This window comes from Pelodiscus sinensis, chromosome 4 (assembly GCF_049634645.1).
Source record: "Pelodiscus sinensis isolate JC-2024 chromosome 4, ASM4963464v1, whole genome shotgun sequence".
In the NCBI taxonomy this organism is placed as follows: Eukaryota; Metazoa; Chordata; order Testudines; family Trionychidae; genus Pelodiscus; species Pelodiscus sinensis.
The window spans coordinates 87,104,972-87,130,940 of NC_134714.1; the positions used below are offsets into that span (position 1 = coordinate 87,104,972).

The 25,969-nt window shown below is 41.8% G+C and overlaps 1 protein-coding gene across 5 annotated transcripts in view; it reads left to right on the forward strand.

The window, feature by feature from the left end:
• The first annotated feature begins 1,774 nt into the window (after positions 1 to 1,774).
• Positions 1,775 to 25,969, forward strand: part of LOC102451127 (uncharacterized) — a 67,020-nt gene continuing 42,825 nt past the window's right edge. For 2 of the 5 annotated variants that reach the window (XM_075927681.1, XM_075927685.1), the window contains exons 1-12: positions 1,775 to 1,955; positions 8,418 to 8,475; positions 10,315 to 10,458; positions 13,960 to 14,109; positions 16,687 to 16,809; positions 17,944 to 18,111; positions 18,518 to 18,703; positions 19,746 to 19,868; positions 20,058 to 20,171; positions 22,699 to 23,020; positions 23,947 to 24,062; positions 24,443 to 24,560. In XM_075927681.1, the coding sequence (XP_075783796.1) occupies positions 8,431 to 8,475; positions 10,315 to 10,458; positions 13,960 to 14,109; positions 16,687 to 16,809; positions 17,944 to 18,111; positions 18,518 to 18,703; positions 19,746 to 19,868; positions 20,058 to 20,171; positions 22,699 to 23,020; positions 23,947 to 24,062; positions 24,443 to 24,560 (1,609 nt within the window). In that variant the 5' untranslated portion in view covers positions 1,775 to 1,955; positions 8,418 to 8,430. Of the gene's footprint in view, positions 2,002 to 8,417; positions 8,476 to 8,676; positions 8,863 to 10,314; positions 10,459 to 13,959; positions 14,110 to 16,686; positions 16,810 to 17,943; positions 18,112 to 18,517; positions 18,704 to 19,745; positions 19,869 to 20,057; positions 20,172 to 22,698; positions 23,021 to 23,946; positions 24,063 to 24,442; positions 24,561 to 25,969 lie in introns of those variants that run through there. The other 3 variants (XM_075927683.1, XM_075927684.1, XM_075927686.1) reach the window with 3 other exon arrangements.

Sequence of the window (25,969 nt, forward strand, 5' to 3'; positions counted from 1 at the left end):
GGACTACTTATAGAGACTAGTCAACTAGTCACTTACATCTCTAGTATGCCTAGACTTTAGTAAAGCATTTGATACAGTCTCACATGACCTTCTTATCAATAAATTAGGGAAATACAATGTAGATGGGGCTACTAGAAGGTGGGTGCATAACTAGTTGGATAACTGTTCTGGGTAATTATCAGTGGTTCATGCTGAAAGAGATTCTGCAGGGGATCAGTTTTGGGACTGGTTCTGTTCAATGTCTTCATCAAAGATTAGATGATGGCATAGAGAGTATGCTTATAAAGTTTGCAGATGATACCAAGGTGGGAGGGGTTGCAAGTGCTTAGGAGAACAGGGTTATAATTCTAAATGATCTGAATAAACTGGAGAAATGGTTTGAGGTAAATAGGATGAAGTTCAGTAAGGACAAATGCAAAATGTTCGTCTTCAGACTGACTTGATTAGTCTCATTTACACAAATACCCTCTTTTTTGTCTTCCTTATATAGACCCATGCTTCTGTAAACTCTACTCCATCTGATGAAGTGGATTTTACTCCCAAAAGCTTATGCCCTAATAAATCTATTAGTCTCTGAGGGTATGTGTAAACTACAGGATGAGGTCAAATTAAGATACGCAACTTCAGCTACAGTTGAAGTACCTTAACTTGACTTTTGGCGCTGTCCACACTGCAGGAAGTGGAAGGAAGAACATTCTCCCTTCAACTTCCTTTACTCCCGTGGAAGCAGGCCTACTGCCATCAACTGGAGTGTCCCACTCTGTTCAAATTAGCTGTTGTAACTAGACCGGCTAATTCAAACCCTGGAAGATTGACAGAGGCAGCTTTGATCTTCTCTGTAGTGTAGAGGTAAAGGTGACTCAGGACTCCTGGCTGGTTTTTCAAATAGACTAACACAACTACCCTCTGAGATTTATATGCCAGTAGATGGCGCTTTTGCCTTACTTAAACTGTCCACTCTAAAGATATAGCATAAATGATCATTTAACATGTGAATGTTTCTCATAATGTTGTTTTTATGTGGTTTTTCCTTTTAGAGAGGTGATTTTTGTAATGTTTTTGTGCAGAAGTTCCTCCAGTAAAAGTTTGGCTGGGGGGGGGGGGGGTATCTTAAAATAGCTAATCATATTTGCAATAAAATAATCTCTCTGGAAGAATAAATTTAAATCCAGCCAGGTGCTCTTCTTATGTAGTACAGTAAAATCGGACAACTGATCACTCCCGTTAAAGTCAATAGGAATGAAGTCAGCACCAGGCTCCTATGTCTATGTTTCTGTGAAAAAGATGTTTGGGTGGCTGAGCTAAGAGATCAGAAATCCACAGCGTTATGCTGATTGCACATGGGGAAGATGTCAGTTCAGTTACGAAATAAAAATATGGGTTTGAGACACAGAGCCCGCCTCTCTGGCGAGGGGGGAGTCTTTCGGTTGTTATCTCTCTCTGATGGGGAAACTGAGGCACAGAAAGTGGAACACACACTTGCTGCGGGCGACACAGTGAGCCGTGAGCAAAGTTGAGGCTCGTGTCTGCCAAGGAGGAAGGGGCCGGGCCAGGCCGGGCCGTGCTTTGGAGATGAAGTCCCAGGTGCCCAGCTCCCCCCCCCAAGACAGGGCACTCCCCCTCCCCCATTCTGCCCCTCGCCCCTTGACAGCTCCCTCCGCCCCGCAGCTTCCCTCCCTCGCGTTCGCGGGGCCCTCCCCGACCCTAGGGGGCGAGGATTCGAGGGGGGCGGGGACGTGTCGCTATTGGCTGCGCTCTGGGAGGGGACGCGGTGACGTAGCCCGGTCGCGGTGCTGCTGACGCCGGGATGGTGCCGAATTGTCCCCGTGGTGCCAGGGCCGGGCCGAAGAGGAGGAGCCGGAACCTCCGCTGCTGCAGCCGCCCCCCCCGCCCCTAGGGCCCGGCCACCCTCGCGGCCCGGCCCTGGTCCGGTCCCCCTCCGGCGCGGCCCGCAGGTGAGCGGGGCCCGGTTCTCCCCCCCCCTTGCGGCGCGGCCCGCAGGTGAGCGGCTCCGGATCCCGCCCCGGCCTGGCGTAGCTGCGGCGGGGGAGGGGAGGTGACCCCTCGGTCGGGGCTTGTCCTGGCCTGGCTCGTTGTCTGCAGCCAGGGCCCGTCCGCGCCGGGCAGCCCGCCGCCCCCAAGGGCACAACGAGTGGGCGGGCGGGCGGCAGCACTCGGCCTGGTAACTCGGGACACGCTTGTCGCCTTGCTCTGTGGTGCTCGGGCAAGGTCACTGGCCGGTGCTGGGACAAGCGACTTCAGTACGGCCTGGCCTAGGTTCACATCGGCTTTGAGAGATACCCCTTCCTCCCCCGGGCACGGCCATGTACCCTGGAAACCCAGCTGGGGAGAGGGTGGCACTGTAATGCGCCTACTGCCTGGGACAGGTTATGGGCTTACGCTAGAGCTACAGTGATCTCCCTGGACTGTGGAGTAGTTATGATTGAGTAGGAAATATTTATGAGATGTGTAATTTGAACCCATCACCCCTTGATTTCTGGGGCATGCCTAGTGTAGCATAGGAAAAGGAAGTATTTGGGTATATTGAGGGAAGGGAGACAGCAAGTGGAATTTCTCTTAGATTAAAATCTAAATAAATCATAAACCTGCATACCTGGGGAGAATCTCTGAACCTGGCCAGTAATGGCTTAAATTGCAGAATTTGGACTTCATTCAAGTCTTTGCTAGTTTTTATTTGTTAATGACATAAAAAGAAAGCAGAGAAAAAATTATTTCCAGTAGAAAGAGGTGGAACTAAAGAAGGATTTATAGATGGGTGGAGACAGTTGATTCACAGATTATAGAGTTCAAAGTGGAGTGGTGCCCATTTGAGGATTTTGAGCTCTCATATCATGCACATATTCCAGAACTATAATTAAGGCTACATCTTTGTCATGGAAAAACTTAAATGGGAAGCTAGGGTGAAAATGGGAGAAGTTAGAAAAATGTATTTCTATTCACATGCAGTAATATCCACTCAGTATGTTTCTAGTATAATTTAAAGAGACGCTTCAGGATTGTCAGGGGTTTAAAGGAAAATAAATAATTTAGGCACTACACATCCATCTGATTTCACCGTGGCTTTACAATTTTATTATTTTTTAAAAAAAATATTTTTCCCTGCTGGTTTGTGAAAATCCAGTATGGACAATGAAAATGGAGTTACTAAACTGGAGAAATAAAACTCACTACTGACCACTCTAAACTTCATACTATAAGTGGAAAGTGTTCTATTTTTTCAGTTACATTAATTTAGGGTGTACCTGCAATTTATAATAGGCTTAAAGTCAAATGTGTATGTGTAGTCTAATAGGACCAGTTTGAATAATTATCTTCCCTGTTTTCACGTAGTAAGCTTACATGTTCTTTCTGCCTTATAATCCTTCTTTCACAACAATAAAAGTTATGCAAAACTATCAAAAGTAACTTTTGAATAAAACATCACTATTTCTCTTTGTAAATCTTTGTTCTGTGACCAAAAACTCTTTCTTAGCTTAAGGTTGAAATTTCATTCTGAAATCCTATTTATATATTAAAGACAGTTTTATAGTGTTTAATACAGTATGTAGATTTCTTAGAACTTCTGCCTTCCCATGACCATTCTCATTAAGGACAAAAGCAATTTGGCATTTAAGATTAAATCTTGACTTACAAATAATGTATGTTGGATAACGTACACACTGCGTAACTTTCCATTACCTTAGCGTATTTAAGGATGAAGCTCCAGCTGTATGGAGATATCCTGTGTTTCTAGTTCTCTACGGTCTCAGATACATCTGATTAATGCTCCATATGTGTTTCATGTAGGAAATATTTGAGTAACCCAGGGGTCCCTAATGCCCCAGAGTACTGCCTCTTCCCATCATTGCTCCCTCTCTCATAGTAACCATCCCCTGAGCATGTGGCATTTGGAATCATGGGGGGAAGGGAGGAGGGACAGGGGCTGATGCCATTTGGCAGCAATGGTCATGCTCCCTCCTGCTCCTCACAGGGGTGGGGTGCCATGAGGTGGAGAGAGCAGGGTATTGGTGGGAAGGGCAAGGCTTTGGGACTGTTAACATGGAGCTACCCCGCCATCTATGAACCATCTGTGAGAAGTGCTATGCTGTATTGCGCAATCGCTCCAGCTGGGACTGACCTACAGGCCAGGAGTTTGAGACCCCTGGGCTCTGTCTACACTTGCGCAAGACCATCTTGTGCAGGGGTTCTTGTGCAAGAAAATGTCCACAGTAGCATGTGTGAGCTACGCTTTTGCACAAGAGCGCTCATGGCAGTATGGACGCTCTCTTGTGCAAGAAAGCTCTAATGGCTATTTTAGCCATAGGGCTTTCTTGCGCAAGAAATCCCTGCTGAGCGTCCACACTGCTCTTGTGCAAGAGCTCATGCTATGGCAGTGAACAGATAAGCTTTTAAAATGTGTATTTGCACATTTAAGTATAAATTTACACAAGTATAATTTTTTTTTTAATTAAACATTTATTAGTGTCTTAAAAATTCCACCACTGCACATAGGGTGCTACTGTGCCCTGACTCATGAATGGAGAGAGATCATCTATTAATGTAATAGAAAGGAGAGTCACCTGTATGTCAGCATTTTTTACCATCCTTATTCTTAAGGGCTACGTCTTCTCTGGCATGATTTTCCGGAAATGCTTTTAACGGAAAAGTTTTCTGTTAAAAGCATTTTCGGAAAAGCGCGTCTAGATTGGTAGGACGCTTTTCCGGAAAAGCACTTTTTCCGGAAAAGCGTCCGTGGCCAATCTAGACGTGCTTTTCCGCCAAAAAGCCTCGATCGTCATTTTCGCGATCGGGGCTTTTTTGCGGAAAACACTACTGTGCTGTCTATACTGGCCCTTTTCCAGAACAGTTTTCCGGAAAAAGACTTTTGCCTGAACGGGAGCAGCATAGTATTTCCGGAAAAGCACTGATAATTTTACATTAGCTCGTCAGTGCTTTTCCGGAAATTCAAGCGGCCAGTGTAGACAGCTGGCAAGTTTTTCCGGAAAAGCAGCTGATTTTCCAGAATAACTTGCCAGTGTAGACGCAGCCAAGGAGCAGAGCCAGAGATAAGCATATAATTACTTGACAGTCCCTTGAGGTCAATTAACTGTCTATTCACATTCATATAAAGCTATTTCTGTAAATTATATTTAGGATTGGGATGGTTTTACAAATATGAGTGACACTATATATATGTGAATAGTGTCACTCGTGAGTGTAAAATTGGGATCCTCATTAGCAATTGTTCCTTTCTGCTCCTTCCTCTTATAGTGTATGCTACAGTAATCACTCAATCATAGTCATACTTCTACCATAGCTCAGTGGAGAACAACATGATATCTCAAAGGCTTTATTGATGCAAAGGAGCTCTTTAATATCTTCCCAAGATATGTTATGGTTTGTATGGGCTTTCACCAGTCTCCTATAGTGGAGAAGAGGCATTCGTGGAATAATGGAAAGTAGTGCGTGGTGCAAGATGTCATCAAAGCAGAGTGCTTTAGGTGAGAAGATAAGAACTGAGATGCTGTACTGGAGGTTTGAAAATGAGTTTGAAGAGTTTGGAATTGATATGGAAAGATAGGAAATCAGAACTTTTATAACTTGAGGAATGGTTACTAAGGCCATTGGATAATTATCTTGCCTAGCAGACAGGCCTTTGGTAGTTAAAATCACATTTGAAGAATACACACATGGTAAACTAAATTGAGCTCTAATTTAACTACTGTAATTTGAAAGGAGAAAGGATTGAGTTGTGTGTGCCATAATTTGATTCCAAAGGGTTCAGTTCTTACAAACTAGATGCTTATGCTCCTAAACGGAATTTCTTCTGGCAGCTGTGCTGCCCAACTTGTTTCAGAACACTTTCCTTTCTTGAAAGCTCCTTTGTTAAGATCCCTAATATAAATAATGTGTCAAAAATATTGCTCAGGGTATCCAGGGGGGTATTGTATGTAGCGAACTAAACACGTTGCATTAGCTAATGCTTTTGGGTTCTAAAGCATTTACAAATTTAAAAAATGTACACAGTCCCAAGCTACACTAAGTGATCCAGATTCTGCCCTCATTATACCCTTTCCTGTTACTTGGAATGCATGGGTGGTGTTGAGGGCAAAATTGACCCAAATGGATGAATGAAGGAGAGTTTTAAAAAAAAGTAATATCTACATTCCCTTTCCTCTGTGAGTCCCAGGTTTTTAAAACCAGGAGAGAGACTAATGATTCTTGTATAGCACTGTGATCCTAGCTTCTAGCTCAGCATTGGTAAATATTCAGCTGTAATAACCATCTGTGCTCTCATTCATTTCCTTTCAGATAAAGTATGTGCCAGTATTTTTAATAAACTGTTCTGCTGATGCAGAAGCACAGCTGCCTTGCTGTGGTTTGAAATTGTTGCTTGTGGGGACGGGTGACTGGACAAAGATGCAGGTTGGCCTCTCTCTTGTTTCAACTTGAAGACTGGCTAATGTCAGAAGTACAGCAGGATGTATGGTAGTACAGGCAGTCCCCGGGTTACGTACAAGATAGGGACTGTAGGTTTGTTCTTAAGTTGAATCTGTATGTAAGTCGGAACTGGCGTCCAGATTCAGCCGCTGCTGAAACTGACCGCCAGTTCTGACTTACATACAGATTCAACTTAAGAACCCCAAGCTTCCCCAAGTCAGCTGCTGCTGAAACTGATCAGCACTGATTCCAGGAAGCCTGGGGCAGAGCAACTCTGCCTCGGGCTTCCTGTAGTCAGCGCTGGTCAGTTTCAGCAGCGGCTGACTTGGGGACGCCTGGGGCAGAGCAGCTGGGGTGCTGCTGGGTTGCTCCAGTAGCACCGCTCCTCGGCGCTACTGGACCAACCCAGCAGCACCCCAGCTGCTCTGCCCCAGGCGTCCTGATTCAGCCACTGCTGAAACTGACCAGCAGCGGCTGAATCAGGACGCCTGGGGCAGAGCAGCTGGGGTGCTGCAGGGTTGGTCCAGTAGTGCCCAGAGCGGGTGCTGCAGGACCAATCCGCAGCGCCCCAGCTGCTCTGCTCCAGGGTCCAAAACAAAAGCCTGGTCTGCTGGGGGGGGGGCACACTATCCGCGGGCCCCCCCCCCCCAGCAGACCAGGGACAGGGGGAGCAGAGCAGCAGCGGCAGCGGGGTGCCGCGCCTCTGAGGCTTTGCTCTGGCAAAGTCTCAGAGGCGCGGGACCCCCCCCGGCCCCCCGCGGCTGCGGCTTCAGTCCTGGTGCCTGTGGTCTGCTGGGGACCGTCCCCAGCAGACCACAGGCTCCGGGACTTGAGCGGCAGCAGCGGGCGGGTTCCCGCGCTTCTGAGGCTTTGCTCTGGCAAAGCCTCAGAAGCGCGGGAACCCGCCCGGTGCCCCTGGTCTGCCGGAGACGGTCTCCAGCAGACCAGGGGCACCGGAGCAGCTTACGAACGGGGCTTTCTCGCCCCGGAGCTCGCAGGGAGCAATCCGCTACCTCGACCTCCGGGGCGAGAGCCCCGTTCGTAAGTGCAGATCCGACGTAAGTCGGATCCGCGTAAGTCGGGGACTGCCTGTATTCTGAATGCATGCCATCAAACCAACTATGAGACTTTTGTACAGGCCTCTCTTGAAGAGTTAACTAAATTTTCTGTCAGCTGAGCCAGATGTTCTTAGTTCATACATTTACATTTGAGCTGCCTGTACTGTGAGATTATCCCAAAAGCTGCATGGTATCAAGTTGGCTACTAAATTTGATAATTGCTTATATTTAGGTGTCAAGTCCTTTGAAAACTTATATTTGGATCTGAACCAGAGAGGTGCGAGCACTTGCATTTCCTAGTCTGTGCCCTTATCAAGTTTTAGGCTCTTTGGTATATGAGTGAGAGATGCTCAGCTGTTGTACAGTGTGATATGCCATAGTATGTTTATTTTTGTGAACAACAATCTGTTAATTTTGTAGAAATATGCTCTGGCATAATCTTTGTCATACTTAAGAGGCAAGTACAGCTTGTGCCTAAGGACAGGGTATATGTTAACAAACTGAGTACATTCTGTACTTCTTATTTGTAGTTGGAAGAACTTGTGCCAAAAACTACTTTAAGGTACTTACATTTTTAAGATTATAGTTCCAAATATTTTAGGAAATTATACTGACAAAGTCAGCATTGGTACTTTACTGCTTCCCAGCCTGCAGAAGTAACATATTGTACAAAAAAATTAAACGGGACTTTGTTGATAATCAATAGCAACTCATAAAGTGACTCAGGCATCAAAAGTTTCAGCAAATGCAGAGAGATACTGTTTAAAAAAAACAATATCAAATTAGCTTGAATTACCTTGAACTGAAAGGCCTGGAGAAAAAAACATTACCAGAAAACATACTTTTTATGTATATAGTTTTCTAGGTGGCACTAATGTTCGTAGCAATATAATTGTATTTCCTCATTCTTTCTCACAGTCATCTTGAAACTATGTGGAAATGGGGCACAGGAGATGATGCGTCCCCTAACAAAGCAGTAAGTGTTACAAGTGGTTATGGAGTTTTTTTGTTTGTTTTTTTTGAGTGCTGACTTTTTTAAAAAACTTATAAATTTAGAAAAATTTCAATTCAAGATGTGGTAATAAGTATTTGCTGTTTTGTAAGGATTGTTTAACCTGCATAACCTGTTCTTCTAAGATAGTTTCAAAAGTCATAAAACTTCATGCTTCCTTTCCAGTTAGCTTTAATCTTCGGAGTCTAGCTGCAACTATACTGATCACCTTCAACCTGTTTGTCTTGAGTTAAGAAAAGATCAACAGAAGCCATGTAAACATTAGATCATTCCCTATTTTATGAGCTGACACTTGGCTGTATACATCATTAATTACATTAGCAGCAGCAGAGGACCTCAAGAATTAAAATGGTACTGAGAATTTAAACATCAGTATTAGCTTTAATATGCAGACTCTCAAGGCTTTGAATAATTTTGACATTTTCCAGATTATTATATTTAATTGCATGAATCTTATAGCTTGTAATTGGAGGAATTTGTCTATTTTCTGCTGAAAGCCCTGCCATGTATACTATCTAAAATTAATTTAACTGAATGTTACTTATTCATCACTTCATAATGAGTAAAAGTCTTTGTATACCATTTTCCATCTCTCTACAAAAGGAATGTTTCTAAAAGCAACACAAGCAAATAAACTAATGCTATAATTTGTGTCACCTCATTTTTGGGGATTTTTTGTGGTGAGAAAGAGAAATTGCCAGTTCTCCCCTTATTTTTTTTTAAGTTGATTGTTTTAAAATCATTGGGTGGTATAGATTTCTTGGATATTTTCAAGAACTCTCCCTTAAGCCTTGCCCTGACTTCCACAGCCTAGACTTCTGCTGTCATGCCTTTATTTGGAAATTGATCACACTTCTGTTGAGGTTGCTCTAATTTTTCAAAAGCGACGAGGAGTCCTGTGGCACTTTATAGACTAACTGAAGTGTAGGAGCATAAGCTTTCGTGGGCAAAGACCCACTTCGTCAGATGCATGTAGTGGAAATTTCCAGAGACAGGAATAAATATGCAGGCCAGGATCAGGCTGGAGATGACAAGGTGGATCCAATCAAGGAGGATGAGGCCCACTTCTAGCAGCTGATCTGGAGGTGTGAATTCCAAGAGAGCAGAAGCTGCTTTTGTAGTTAGCAAGCCATTCACAGTCTTTGTTTAATCCAGAGTTGATTGTGTCAAACTTAAAGATGAACTGTAGCTCAGCAGTTTCTCTTTGAAGTCTGGTCCTGAAGTTTTTTTGCTGCAGGATGGCTACTTTTAGATCTGCAATTGTGTGTCCAGGAAGATTGAAGTGCTCGTCGCTTTTGCAGATTCAGACTAACACGGCTACCCCTCTGATACTCTAATTTTTCAGTGGAATTGACTAGAAATGAGAGAAATGTGTTGTTTATGGTAGTACCTACAATGTGCTAGCTGCTTTCCAGACATTTAGGGACAGTGCTCTGTAGTGTTCAGATTGTAAAGACAGCCATGCATACAGAGAGGGGAAAAACAAATAGGGATTGCTTTATCAGGGCAGTTTATATCAGCATAGTGTTCCCATTGTATTGTAATGTAGTTTGCACCGAAGAGACCAATCTGTGCTAGAGATTTCAGTTATCAAAGTTTCATTTCAGTGCCTCTTTTGTTGAGCATATTTGACAAATTATCCTGAATCTGTCTAGACAGTATGGTTCAGTTTTAAAAAGGGGGAAATACTACACTGTGCCTAAATTTAATTGGGTTGGTTGAAAAGCAGATGACTGTGATTTATGCACAGCCACCATTGTGTGCACCATTTTGTCTGTTCAAAAGTATGCTTAATGTCTGTAGGTTCATGGCTCGCAAGATGCAGCAAACATGTCAGTGGCTGATTTGACTGAACAGCTGACACGAACTGAACAGCTGGTAACACAGCTTAAAGAACTTATCAGAGAGAAGGATAATGAACTTCGGAATAGAGATCAGCAGTTAAAGGTACTGTGTACATACATAAATGTGACTATTCAGGTACAGATGAAAATGAATCGCTGTCATGTTTTCTGGGGCAAATAAGCTGTTTTTCCTAAAAACAGGTGTACGAGTCAGTTATGTCAGTCTTAGGGATTAAGGAAGCAGTGCAGATGCATGGGGACACATTACAACTTCCTGTCAATTTACCTTGTGTTGCTGGAATTATAACCAGCTTTGGGTATTACACAGGCAGGGAATGGTCCCTAAGAAATAATAGATGTTCTTGATAAATGTGGGGAACAAGTATCATTTGTAAATTAAAGGTTTTGCAAAGCTGTACAGGGTTGGTTTTTTCCCCCATCCTTTTATGCTAGTATTTGTCCACATTATTGTTTGACATTTAGGGTACGTCTAGACTACATGCCTCTGTCGCCAGAGGCATGTAGATTAGGCTACCAGACATAGGAAAATGAAGCGGTGATTTAAATAATCGCCGCTTCATTTAAATTTACATGGCTGCCGCGCTGAGCCGACAAACAGCTGATCAGCTGTTTGTCGGCTCAGCGCGATAGTCTGGACGCGCGGGTGTCGACATCAAAGGTATTTGTCGACCACCCAGGTAAACCTCATCCCAGGAGGCATACCTGGGTGGTCGACAAATACCTTTGATGTCGACACCCGCGCATCCAGACTATCGCGCTGAGCCGACAAACAGCTGATCAGCAGCCATGTAAATTTAAATGAAGCAGCGATTTATGACTTTCGTGGACCCTAGGCACTTTTGCCTTCGTGGGCCCCTTCCTCCATAAAAAAAATTATTAAAAATTATTTTTGATATAACTTTAAATACTTCAACATTTTTTTTCTGTTTTAGGCAAAATTTAATAGATTTTCGTGGGCCCTAAAAGTTTCATTTTTTTCTGATGTGAGAAAAAAATTAAAACATTTTCTTTGACCCTAAAAGTTCATTTTTTTTCTTCTGATTTTAAAAGAAATTAAAACATTTTTGTGGGCCCCTAAAAGTATTGTGGGCCCTAGGCACTTTGCCTACTGTGCCTAATGGGTAAGACGGCTCTGCGCACAGCACGCCACAGATATGGCCAGACCAGAGACTTCCGATTTATACAGGTGCAACCTATATTGCATATCATCCTTGATTTTTGCCCATAAGTAAATGCTCTATTGAATTTGAGGGGGTTTTATCATTGATTTCTTCTGTTAGAGATCATATTTGTAGAAAGTTCTTGAAAGCTGTGTTTTTACCCTTCTTTTTTAATGGGACATTTTCATTTTAATCTAAAAATAAGTTAGTATATGGCCTTTACATAGAACAAAGATTTTTTAAACCAAACCAAACCAAACTATTTTTAATTAAACATTCTACTACAGTGTTGTGACTCTAAGGGTACGTATAGACTACATGGCTCTGTCGACGGAGCCATGTAGATGAGTTTACTAGACATAGGAAAATGAAGTGGCGATTTAAATAATTGCCTCTTCATTTACATCAAAATGGCCGCCACGCTGTGCCAATCAGCTGTTTGGCGGCATAGTGCAGTAGTCTGGACGCGCTGCGGTTGACAAGGGAAGCCTTTGTTGACCGCTCCGGTAAATCTCATTTCACGAGGCATAACAGAGCAGTTGACAAGGGCTTCCCTTGTCGACTGCGACGCGTCCAGACTACCGCGCTGTGCCGCCAAACAGCTGATCAGCACACGCGGCGGCCATTTTGTTGTAAATGAAGCGGCGATTATTTAAATTGCCGCTTCATTTTGCTATGTCTAGTAAACTCATCTACATTTCTCCGTCGATGGAGCCTTGTAGTCCAGACATACCCTAAATGTGGCTGACCACAGATGCAAATGGTAAGTGACCAGCATGCATAATATTAGTGTCAGGATGGATAAAAGCCAAGAAAGACACAAACTGGATGGGGTTATTTTTGTTCTGTGCTTATGTGGTGGTGGACCTTGGCCAAGCACAGGACAGGAATTAGTGAAGACATTGTTTTAAAGATAGAGACACAATATATAGGAAAAAGTGGAACCTTATCTGGGAATATTTTGAAGAAATTTGTTGCCTGTGTAAAATAGAAAAAACATGTCCAGTGTATGAAGTCGATGCAACACCTAGTTGCAAGAATGAAACATCATAAGGAAAACTGCTTATTGGGAGAAAATGATGTATACTGGGGTGAGTAACCTTTTTTGGGTTGGGGGCCACTGGCCCACAGGGGGCCGCACACAAGTGAAGGGGGAAAAAAAAAGCCCAAAACATGGCCCCTGACTGAGAAGGAAAAAGACACTCCCCGCATTCTTCTCACACACCAGAGCCTATGGGCCTCAGCCTAGTAGATTGTGTGCGTTCCAGCCTTACAGTGGGGTAACGGGGGATATGGGGAGCTGGAGCACCAGCACTGGCTTCTCAATGCTGGGGGTGGCACTGAGCATTGCAGGGCCGCATCTGGCCCCCGGGCCTGAAGTTCCCCATCCCTGATGTAGATGAAGATGTGGATTTGGCTGAGTGGATCAACTGGTTAAAAACTTAAAAAATTCACTTAGCAATGCATCATGCTTCAAGACTCTCTCTTATGCCTTTTAGTATAAGTGTTTGACAAGTAAATTCCCAACCTGTTCACTGTGTTGGATGTTGCACGAAAAAAAAGTTTATTTTAGTTAATCCTAATGGCTTGTTTAATTAGTTGACTAGGTTTAGAATCAATCACTAAAGTATACAATACAGAAGGCTGCAGTAAGAGAACTCTAGAGTTGCTAGTTGCCACTGAGTGTCATTTTCTTATTTTAAATTACATCATACATGCCCTTAGTTTGGAACATCATGGCCACAGACCATAATGGTGCTGCCATTTTACCTCAGCATAACTCAGTTTTTCCAAGGGAACCCCATTCTATATACTTGTTTTCTCAAAAAAACAAAACTGCCAGTGAGTTCAGTGGGGCTTATTCCGAAATTAAGTACACTCTAAGCATAGCCTGTCTTAGTTTTTTTGGTAACTTGATTTAAATCAATGATTTTTTTTATTTATATCAGACCACTGTGATTAGTGTAATATTTAGTTTGTTATAGAGTAAGTGGAGCACCTCATCCCAGTTACATTGTCCCAGCTGAGTAAAAAGCTGAGACAGTGTAACTGCTGAGTTACCTGCCTTACAAAAATAGGTCCTGTAGGTGTTCATAGTGGGGCCTCTGAAAACTAAGGCAATACAACTCACTATTTACATTGGAAAGCTTAGGGCTTGAAGTAGTATTACTAACAAACGAAAGGGAAATTTCTTTAGCATATAATTTTTAGTGTGATGCTGCCCCGTAAGTTTCAGTATCTGTGAGTATTGTTGTAGCTCAGTGAAGATACTCTGTAGTAATGAAAGAAATGTTATCAGGGTGCTTTACAGGTTCAGAGTTTCTGGGATTGAAGCTAAAGTGTCCTTGTAGAGATAGGAGTTCTTGGTAACTGTTTTATATCAATGATTATTTATAATTTAATGATTATTTATTCATTGGTAGGAAGAAAAAGAAGCTTCTGAAGCCAAGCTTTCCAAAGTAAAGCTTCAAAACAAAGCCAAGGTGACATCGCTAACCTCACAACTAGAAGAACTTAAGAAGAAATTATCAGGATCAGAAGAGCAAGACAAAAAAGCAGAGCAAAAAAAGAGAGTGAGTTTGCACTTCAGTTTTGAAAGTTAGACTTTAGTTTACTACGGTTCCAGGATCTGCTTTTAAAATCCAGGATCTGAGATTACCTGTTTGGGTCAAATTAAGATGGGGTGTGTGTGTATGTGTGTGCGCATGCGTGTTTCCATATCTTGTATATTCATCCACCCATCCACTTTTTTATATCTTTTTTTACAAAAGTTAAGAAATATTTCCATGGGCATTCCATTCCAACTGGAATGGCCACAATTTATTTTTAATAAATTGCTTTAGATGTTTGCAACTCACATTTTTCTGCATCCTGCTAACTCAGGAGAACTAGAAAGTAGTTATTTTCTTAAAGTTTCCTTTTCAAAAGTGAAGGGGACTAGTCAGTTTTTATTATCAAAGGCCAAATGTGAAAAATATATAGCTGACAAATTAAATTAATAAGACTATTTCATTTCAGTATATGAAGTTTTACCATAAACATGGGTTTAAAAATGTTTTAAAAATATACCAGGGGGCTGCCCTCCCTGCTTGCTATGCTTGCCAACCCCTCTTTCACTGGCCTCTTTAACACCAGAGAGCCTGTTAATCTTGCACTGAGCCCGGCTGTGCTGTTCATTGCCCCAAGTCACTCATGCCCTTCTCCACGCCCGCCCCACCAAACCCCTGGATAGACCCCTCTATCCAAACCCTCTTGCCCATCTTGCTCACTCGAGCCCTTCACTCGCCAGCCAGCCCTCCCACCCCACACCCTTTTAACTCCTGCCCCATCTGCCAATAAAATAGTTTGCTTGTGTGCAGAGTTCAGAGTCTCTCCTTGCAGATAGCACAGGGAACGGCTATGCTCTGCAGACTCGTGGGCTTCGTGTGTAACCTAAAACCAAACACAATCAGTAAAACAGGGCCCAACTCCAATGAAACCCCTTTGTTCTGGGTGTTCCTGGGCACCCAGCTCACTAGTGAAGAGCAGAGGCTGGGTTACATGCGAGCGGCCAGGTAGGCCGAGAATTCCCCACTCTCTGTGCCCAGTTACTGCCCATCTTTGCATGGTGCCAGCACTCCAGATATGCCCTTCCAGCTGGCAAGCAAGTCTCCACCGCAGGACTGGGACATGCTCCGTGCAGACATGGCACAGTGGGGAGGCATGGAACCATGAGGGAGCCCTCAGCTTTACGCGCCCACACCCTATTGAGAACCAGATTTGGATCACGCAGGAAGAGAGCCCAGTGGGATAATCCCAGAACCCCATGGCCCACAGTCCATCCCCATCCTTCGCTAAATTCTTCCCCTCCACACTCCCACATTGCTTGTTCCCTGCCTCCATTCCTATGTCCCCCTCACCTCACCATCCATCTCCACATACACCCTATTCCCCTTCCTTTCTCCCTACACACACCGTACCCTCCCACTAATTCGTCAAGCTGAGTCTCTGCCCAACCCCAGCCCCTTACCACTGGGTGGGCCCCACACAGGCAGTGTCCGTGCTCTCGATCTCCTGCAGGATCCGCTCATGCTCAGGAAGGCTCTTTGCCATCTTAGGTGGGAGGGAACTAGGCAGTGTGACTGCCACAGGATGCGCTGGAGAGGCAGTACTGCAGCCATTACTAGGGACTGGGTCCCCGTGCTTCTCGCTCCCACCCCGAAAGCTGCAGTGTGGGGTCCCACTGAGGCAGCCAGGAAATGATGCTAATGCCAAGCCCACCCACTCCGCAGCAGGCTGCCAAGAGAGGTGCGTGCCATGAGCTGAAAGAACGCAGGGTTATTGAGAAGGGAGGAACTGAAGGGGAGAGCAGGAATTCAGGAGGAATGAACAGAGGCTGCAGGAGAACTGGGAAAGGAAAGAGGGGACAGAGAGGGGCATAAGGGAAGGAGAGAGGAGGCCACGTGGCTGAGGGCAGAAGTGGGTGGCAGGACAGAGCGACATGATGTCACTGTGTTGACCCACAAGAAAACTTATATATAGAGAGAGGTAAGTATTTCTAAAACAGCACATTGGTAAAATTGTATATATGCAACTTATAAAAGAGTTGTATTAATCCGTTATAGATTTTTTCTGTTTTAGAAAACTATGCTTAGATTGGATATAACTTCCAAGGGCTAATAGATTTTATGCATGTCTGCCAGCCAGAGTATGCTTTGGAAAGTTAATAGTTAACCTACTAATATAATTATGATCTGTGAAGATTACTGGTCCTTGTTTGTAAAGCATATAATTAAGTTTTCAGATTTGTAGATGCATGTTTTGTGATTGTAAATAGTAACTTATGTGTAGAAATTAGTTATCTAGCACTGTTTTTTTACAGAATTCCAGGTAGTAATGTTTCGCTTCAGAATAGTTTAAATATACTTTCACAAGAACCCTTTTGCCTCTTCTTTCAACTTCCCTTTCCTGTTCTGTTCTTTCTTGGGTGTGAGGGTTGTGCTTGCCAGAAGATATGTATGGACTTACTGTTTGTACAGGATATAATGCAGGTCCATCCAGCAACTGTGGTCAGTCTCATAAGTAGGTTGACAGTTTTTCTACTAGTATAGTCTGAATTAGTTGAGTTGTGAAATCTTTTGTTTGGCTAAAATCTCCCTATTTGTATATAGGTATCTAGAGATGGTGAACAGGAAAATGCTGCAGCTAACCGTGGGAAATTATTAGTACTTAGAAGGAAGGTTGAAGAACTAGAATTCCAGAACACACAAAAAAATGAAGAACTACAAAAAAAGGTGGGATTTTATGTGATGTTAACAAGATGATTTCTTCTACTCAGTGCAGAATTATTTTTAGAGACAGAAAATATGTATTGTGTAAATGGTTTATAGAGATATCAGTACAGACTAAATGCCAGAACTTGGAATTTTTGTCATTCTTTTTATTGGTGAGGAATCCAGCTTTAAATTAGTTTTTGCTATAATTACAAATAATTGGTGTTGGGTACATGGTAAATAGGGATAATGCTAGCTTGCCTACTCTCCAGTGTTGGCTCAAAAGGCTGCCTTGACTTCACTTTTCTTTTCCGCCTGTTACTTTTTGGTAACAATTGGAATAAATGTAAACAAGTGATGGCATTTCCTAAGCTGAAGCTGTGTTGTACAGCCTCAGCTGTGAACATTTCTGCTGGCTATGGAGAACTGCAGGAATGCTGTTTGTGCAGAAATTGCATGGATAATAGGGCTAATACCAGGCTCCATTGTACTCAAAATTGATCTTGTCAGAAACTTGACTTTCATGTAGGAATGTTAGATGTCGTATAATTGAATAGTTGTGTAACCACATAAAATATTATTGATTACATGACTTTTCATTAGTCCCAGGGGCGAGGCCGGTAGGCAGTGTGCTCTGGCCCCACTCTATAGCAGAGCCAGCAGCGCAGAGTGCCATGTGGGAGCTGGTCTGTGAGGGGAGCCAGTTTAAAACCAGCTCCCCCTTCCCCCACCCCTGAACTGGCTGCCTGCCACCTTGTGCTGCTGCCTCTGATACAGTTGTTTCCAGCCAATAGGAGCTGAGAATTGGACTGGGGGCAGCAGATCACTAGCGTCTCCCTCCAGAGCAGAGATTCACACGGATGTTGCGTGCCTGAGGGTCCTGGTAGGGTGGGCCGCAGGACGGATCTGGTGGCTTGGCCGGCTAGAGGCAGCCTGCAAGATGTCTCTTGCCTACCTCTGGTGTAGTCAATAGGATTAACTGATAAATCTAAGCCTATCTGTTAATTGTTTATTCAGATATATGCTAGCATCCCTACTTTCATGGTCTCAGGAACCTGGAAGAGGTAGCAAGTGGAGTGGTAATGCAATCCCTTCTTATCCCTATGTGAGTGATAGAAATATAACTTACAAGTATAGCCATATCTTCATTTCTAGATTGCCGAATTGGAAGCCCAGCGTCAGCGAGGAACTGAAATGGATGTCATGCTTGCAGAGAAGGAAAAGAAACTCGCTGAAAAAGAAGCCTACATCATTGATTTGCAGTTAGCATGTGACTCAAGCAATGTTAGGAAAGAAACACTTGCCCCTAGTGAAGAATTGAAGGTACACCTTTAGTATATGTTGGTGAATGGTGGCTCAAATGGCAAATCAGTGTAGACCTATACGCAGAACAATACGTAAGAGTCAAAGGATTCTGCTCCATTACACTAGGGAACATACCCGTATGTCTTGCACCATTGCTCATATGAAGAAAAGTCCTATTCTGATAAATTCCAGTTAAGCTGATGAATTTTTATTTGTTCATAATTTTTTTCCAGTCCTACTTACAAAAGCAACTTGAAATCTTAGTATTATTTTGGAATGAGCTAGTGGATTTCACTGATAATTTAAAAGTTGAAATCTAAATCTAAGCTAGCTTTAGCTTTGAAAAGGTTAATGAATGCATGTTGCTTCATTTTTTTTAGTCCCAGCTACATTTATCTAATTGTCTTTATCTTGCTCTCCAAAGAATCAGCTGTCTGTGAAAGAGTCTTCACTGCAGAGCATGCAGATTTTAGTTCAAAACCTTACCAAGAAGGTTGGAGACAGCGAAGAAAGATGTAGCCTGCTCCAGGAACAGATTGAGAGTCTTAAAAACCTTCAGCTCAAAGAGAGAGATCATTTCCAGGAAAGAGAAGCCATGTATATAGAAAATGTAAGTGACTAAATTGTAAAAACGATTAAGTCTTTGGGACCCAGTGTTGATAACAGTTTTTGTGCCCCTTACCACTGTATCTGCGCATTTAATTTACTGGTGTATGTCTTGATTTTTGAAGATCTCTTCAGTAGTGATCGAGATGGTGATTAAAGCATATGTAAAAGTGAATTAGGAAATGGTTTTAGGTGTTCTGTGAGTGGCTTGTGTCACTAAAATGAAGGGGATTTAAACATATTGGAAGAAGGAAATATAATGGATAACTGTTTTCATCCCAACACTCCCGGAGCGCTTTATAGACTATATTAGATGTGACTTGACCCATATTAGAAATGCTGATTCTCACCACAGAGGAGACTGCAGCTGTTTAATGGTGTTCAGTACTGCTACTCATTTTGGGATAGGAAGTAAAGAATAATGTATCCAGGTGAAATTACAGAAGCTATTTTGAAGATGCAGAATGCAATTAGTCAAATGAAAATATATCTGGGATACTGGCACTAACTTGACTGTTCATCTTAAAAAATATATTTTTAAAATATTCATTAATGGTCAGGGTCCTGTGGTTTTACATCTGTTCTTGACAAAACTTGTTAGGTGACCAGGAAAAACAAGTCTGGAAATGGGGTTAGTTGTCCTGCAAGCTTCAGTTTGGGAAGAGGTGGGAGAAAATAGAAGTGGCTAAAGATCAGGCAGGTATATGTAGAGAGGAAAGGTTAAAGAATTATAAGGGAAACAACCAAAGCAGGAGGTTCGAAATATGTGAGGCCAAATAAAATATTATATTTGTAATGTACTTTTACTACATTGATATTCCCTCTGAGCAAAAATCTACTCTTATTAAAGTTGTATTTATTCTAGTTAAATTTCTTGACTTCACTGGAGTTACTTTAGATTTACCTTGTGTAGCTGAAAGTAGATCTTGTCCTTCAAATGGTCAATATTAATCCATTTAGTTGGCTGCATTTTTTAATGATTCTGTCCTGTATATATGTGTCGTGTAGGGGTTATTTCAATCTTACTTTTTATAATTTGTTTTCAGATACGCATGTTTCAGAATATTATCCAGGAAAAGGAGAAGGAACTGGCTGGACAAGCCCAGAAACACGAGCAAGAGCTCTTTAAATTAATTGCTAAATCTGATGCCAGTGCTGATCTAGAACAGGTATATTGGCAGTGGGAACACACTGACTTGCTTCGATTTGGGTAGCTTTGTAGGAGGATAGGTAGAGAAGAATATGCAAGCAACACACTTTTGTGAGGCATAGCTCTGGTGATATTTTGGGAAGATGGAAGAAATGCCTTCTTTTTTTTTCTTTCCTGTAAAATGTAATTCCTTTATTTCCCTGGCTAGTTACTAAAGGCATTGAAACAGAAGCTACATGAAAAGGAGGAAGTCATGCTGGGTAGGACGCAGGTGATAGTCATGCTGCAGAAAGAACTGGATGGCAAGGACCAACTGCTGAAAGTAAGAAACTAAATTGTCTAGTCAGTGAGTGAAAAACCAATTAATTTTGTAAGTTCTTCGATTTTATTTATTCAGACTTATACATACAGCACTGGCTAGACCCTTTATGTAGGTGCTTTTGGTAAAAACACAGTAATCATGCCAACATGAATAAACCAGAAAATAACAAGCTGAAAATAAAATAAAAATTAACCCTTCCTTCACCTTTCTCCCCCTAAATATTCTATCCCACTCATGGATATCAACCCTTAACTTGACCTATCCCCTCAGAAGACTGGAATGATATTTTTTTACAGTATGCCCTTAAGTTCAATGGATTTGGGTTATTTCAGATCCAGAAGGGAAGGGCGAATTGCAAAACTGATGTCCAGCTAGCAGCCCTCTTAAATGGAAAGGATTCTAGCTTGAGTGTTTCTCTTGTTTGCAACTACAATACCTAAGTAAATTGCAGGTTTTAGAAGGAAGAGATTCCTTGTCTTCCTTTGTGTACACACAGTGCCTCATTGTATGAACCCAGATCCCAGCTGGGGCAACTGAATGCTACTGCAATAGGAAAAAGAATCATGAGCTGCAGACCAGGAGGTGAAGAAAGATTAACACAGGCGAGCACCTTAAATTGTATCTAGGAACCAATAGAAGGCAACTAGTGCAAGTCTTGTTCCACAGGACAAAGTGCTTTTTATGAGGAAATTTCACTTAGATTGGTTGTCCCAGTTTCTTTTGGTTCTAATGGTTTTGCAGCAGATTTTACCTTTCAGTGATAAAGATATGGATCATAATGTCAAGTTCAGAATTGGCCAGATGAAAAAAACTGGCTTTATTACTGCTGGTATAAAATTAATCAAATAAAATTACTCCCTATGGCAATTTCAAGGTTTGTGGAACAGGAACTGAAACTGAGTAAGCTTTGTCATTGTTTCTCTTTTGAAATTCTCACTTGAGAATGCTTAGAAAATGTTTTGTTTCCCCCCATATTTTAAAGATTAACATTTTTAATTTTAAGATAATTAATTTTAAAAAGGTTTATAATTGATTATATTTGATGGAGTCAGTGTGCAACAGTTCTTTTGACAATCCACTGTACTCTCACAGCTTTTAAAGGAATCAAGGGAAAATATTTGCATATACAAGAGAGCTGGGAAAACACCACTTGCCTACTTATGTCTGAAAATGTTCCAGACTAAAGTACTTAATAGTATCTTGCTGAACTGCAAAACATTTATTTAAAGTGTTCTTTAACAGACTATAGTGAATGCTGTTGATCTGTCATTCGTTCACATGCTTATTCTTTTGTTACCAATGTGTAATTGTTCTAACAGACTCTTCTGAGGACTTTCTAGAGTCATGAACACAGATACTTATACCTCATTGAGTCTGTATGCATTGAGAATACTTGAATTATTATTATCCCAACTAGATAACTTTTTTAGCGGTTTCTACTTTTTTAATCTAAATTGTGATTGGTTATGTATATTGGGATCTCCCTTGTGATTTTTATATATTTCTGATGAAAATGTTCAGTTGTTTAACATGGAATTATCACTGGGGATGAAAAGGCCAAGAGTTGAGCACATGTGAAGGTTTCCCCCGATTATTCTTCCATCTTAATCAATTGAACTTTTCCATCTTGCTCTCAATTTGTGGTATTCTTTTTGCTTTGCTTAAGCTCAAATACATACAATGGGCTGTTAGTTTCCTGTCTCAGACTTTCTAGATCAAGGTTGAGTACATAGTCTAGGACTTACTATGAAAGTAGTTGTTATTAAATAGGTGTTGATTTGTTCTGGCTATACGTTTATAAATATATTCTGCAGTCTTGCTCTACCTCTCTATTAGATCAATGCTAGTAAACACCAGCTAAATCAAACTTAGCGGGTGCTTTTGTCGGCAGCTCTTGTTGGCCTTCTGCTGTGGGTACGGCAGGGAAACTTGAATCAAGGTACGTTGACCCCAGCTCTGTAATTAATGTAGTTGGAGTTGCGTGTCTTAATTCAACCTTTCCCATTAGTGTAGACTCGGCCTTAGTGTGAAGCAGCTAATGTGAAACTACTAACAACAAAATTGCCAAAATGCAAAGAACTAGTAGACAAAACAGTAGATGATGTAGGGGAAAGATCAGAAGGACAGGTAAAAGGACTTAGAATTTTTCCATCTCTAATTTCCTGTGTAAGAATTTTAAAATGAAACTCTAGCCAGGGTTCTTCAGAACTCAGCGGAGCTTTGTATGTGGGTTTTTTCAGAGGACCTTCCCCTTTTTTATTCCCTTTATTCTTTATAAGGGGGCATTTTCTCCTACAACACAGGTCAGGATGCAATTAGCACTAGAGCAGTGCAGAGCCTCCATTGTATCTTCAAGGTACTGCTAGGGAATTCAGATGTTAGATATAGACAATAAAGCCTTATGCTTCCAAGATGACCAGCACTAGCAGTGATCTCTTTCTAAAGAGTGTTGCATCTGCATTGCAGTAGATTAGGGGTACATGTAGAAAATCTGAGCGACTAGAAGAATTTTCTCTTTTTAATACAGGAAATTAATGAAAACTTGAAACGTCTTCAGTCAGAGAAAGAGAACCTCCAGTCTAAACTGGATGCTGAGAAACATGTAATGAGAGCCCAACTAAGAGACATGATGGAGAAACAGGAACTTGAAATGACAAAGATGAGGGAGAAACATAATGCTGAAGTTCATGAGATCAAAGAGAAGCATGAAACTGAGCTGCAAGAGAAAGACCAAGCTCTTCTGCAGCTTCAGGAGCAAGTATCAGCATTAAGAAATAATGGGCAAAGTAACTCAGAACAAGCTATAGATGTTGATGCTGTAATTAAACAACAGATGGAACAGCTAGAAGGTATCACATAGAAGTGTAATACTTAATTTGAAGAATTTCCTTGTCACACTGTTGTATATTGTGTATCAATTTCACACCTGGTATAAACTGGATACAGCTTCACTGACTGTAGTGGAGGAGGAGTTGTGGGTACTTTTTAATAAGTTGGTAGATGCTTAGATGCTATGGAGAAGAGGATTCTAAAAATAACTTGATACATTACATTATTTGCGGGAGGTAAGTGACTAGTCGACTGTCTGATAAACAAATGCTTATCGGATAGTCAACTAGTGATTCGACTAGTCGCTTCCCTCTTTGTCAGAGAGAGGCAGCAAGGGGAGGAACAGGATATAGTGCTGGGGGGAGCTGATTTAAAAGCTGGTTCCTCCCAGCACCATCTTGGAGGGGAGAAGGGGCAGGGGTACAGCGGGGAACTGGCGGCATTTCTGCCTTGGAAATGTAGCAAGGGCTTTTGCTACATTTCAAAAGCAGAAATGCTGTGGGGCAGGGGCAGATGACCATTTTGTGGGGCCCCCCTTTGCCACGGCGCATGCGCGGTGGCGCCACGTGCATGTGCGGGGCCTGGGGTGGCTACCCCGCTCGCCCTGCCCTATATCCGCTCCTACTGTGGGAAGCCCAAGAGGGCTCTCGTACATTTCAAAGGCAGAGGCGCCCTTATCAACTAATCGAATAGTTGATGCATATTACATCTACTGTTCGATTAGTTGATTAATCTAAATTTAACATCCTTAATTACATTACAGTACATCTAAATTTGGCCTATCATTTTTGAGTAATCTCTTTTACCTTCTAGGTATGACTGTAGCATAGAAATTTAGCAAGTATTGCTGAGAAAATAGAACAAGTGGAATCCTGAAATATGTTTTAGAATTACTTCGATCCTTTGACTAGAATGCTAAATTGTGATTATGGTGTTTGTTTGCTAGCTCAAATGAAGCTGAAAACAGAAGAGGCCAGCAAATCTGAAGCTAAGTTCCTTAAAATGAAGGCTTGGTCCAAATCAAGAATCAAACAACTGGAGGATGAGCTGAAAGCTGTACATGTAACATTTTAAAATTAGCATGTCTACTTTACAGTGGGTTGTGATTGTAGATTTGATTAAAAAGCACTAAAGTGCAGTGTAAAAGGCTCACTAAATGGGGTTTTAGAAAGTGCCTATATATAAAAAGAAAAGGATTGATGTTCCTGAATTTAAAACATTTATTCAAGGTAATGTTCTGATAAGAAGTGTATAGACTAATTTAAACACAAAGGAAGAGGTCTTCCAGTTTATATTAACCTATTGCACTTTACTGTTTTAGATACATTGTTACTCTAAATCTTATTTAAAAAGATAGAGAAATGATTTTCTGAGTACTGTTTTTATCTTGATTTTTGCATTTCAGTATATTTGAAGGAAATTAACAATGTTTCTCTTTATAGTTATCATCAAAGAATAATGACATATCTGCCTTAAACAACTGTATCTCAGAATTAGAAATTGAAAGGGAAGAACTGCAATCAAAACTGCAAGCATTTTCGGAACTCAGAACTCAAAATGGTAATGAAGCGATTGTGTTGTTTTTTGGTTTTAATCTGTCATCTTAGATTTTGAATGGATGACTTGCAATAAAATAAGGATGAAGGGGTATTTTTTGTCTTTGTTGCGATAAGCTTTCAAACTTGGCAGCTTTGAATTTGAAATACATTGCATAATAGCAGTGCAATTATTCTGTTTTATTGTACTGGGGTTGCAAAGTTAAATTTTCTTCATGAAACTGAGAAATGCAGCAAGAGATACAGCTACGTGTATTTCAGATAGGGTGTGTCTAGACTACAGGGTTTTTCCGAAAAAAAGTGGACTTTTTTTGAAAAAACTTCCCCTGTGTCTAGACTGCTGCCACATTCTTCAAAAGTAAATCGAAAGAACGCAGCAGTTGTTTCGACTGTGGAAAACCTTGTTTTATGAGGAAGAACGCCTTTTTTCAAAAGTGCTGTTTCGGAAAAAGGCGCTATATAATGCAAACTGTGCTTTTTTGAAAGAGAGCATCCACACTGCCTGGGTGGTCTTTTGAAAAAGCGGCTTGCTTTTTCGAAAATACCTATTGTAGTCTAGACACTCTTTTTTGAGAGAGGCTTTTTCGAAAGTATCTTTTGAAAAAGCCTCTTTCGAAAAAGGTGTATAGTCTAGACGTAGCCATAGTGAGTTTGTAAGCTTCCCCCTTCAGTACTATCTGTGTCCTTATTATATCTGTGTCCTTGACACTCATACACTTTATAGTTGGCTTCTTTGAGCAGAAAGTATTGAAGCAAACTGTGCTGTGGGTTACTGTGATGTAAGACAAGGCACTGCACATAGATAAAAGAGATCTGAGTTTAGATTCCTGGTCTGCTAGTTTGATGTTGTACAAGGCACTTTATAGCTCTGTGCCTCAGTTCCCCATTTATGAAATGGGGATAATAGTACTTCTCTGTATAGTTTTGGGTGTCATTGATATAGATTTAAAACACTGACTGCTATTAGTAATAATCTGAATTAATTTTGTAGGGCAGAGGTGGCCAACCCACTTAACAGAGAGCCAAAACAGTGGCGGAAAAAATGCGAAGAGCCGCACCAGAATTGTCAATCAATCAATCAAAAAAAAAAAAAAAGACCAAATCAAACCCTTCAGAACAGAATTGTTGAGCAAAAACAAACAATTTTTTTTTAAAATAGGCGATTGCCCCTTTAAGACGGCCGCCATCTTGGGCGCCATTTTTAAAACCCCACGGCTCTGATCTGGTAAGCTCAGGGAAGCCGGTGGGGGAGCTGGCGGGGGCTTTGTGAGCCGCACTTTTGGGGGTCAAGAGCCCCATGCGGCTCACGAGCCGCGGGTTGGCCATAGCTGTTGTAGGGAGATGGACCACACAGCCCATTGTTGACACCTTCCAAACCAAATGATTCTATGATCTCAGTTTAGGATGTAACTC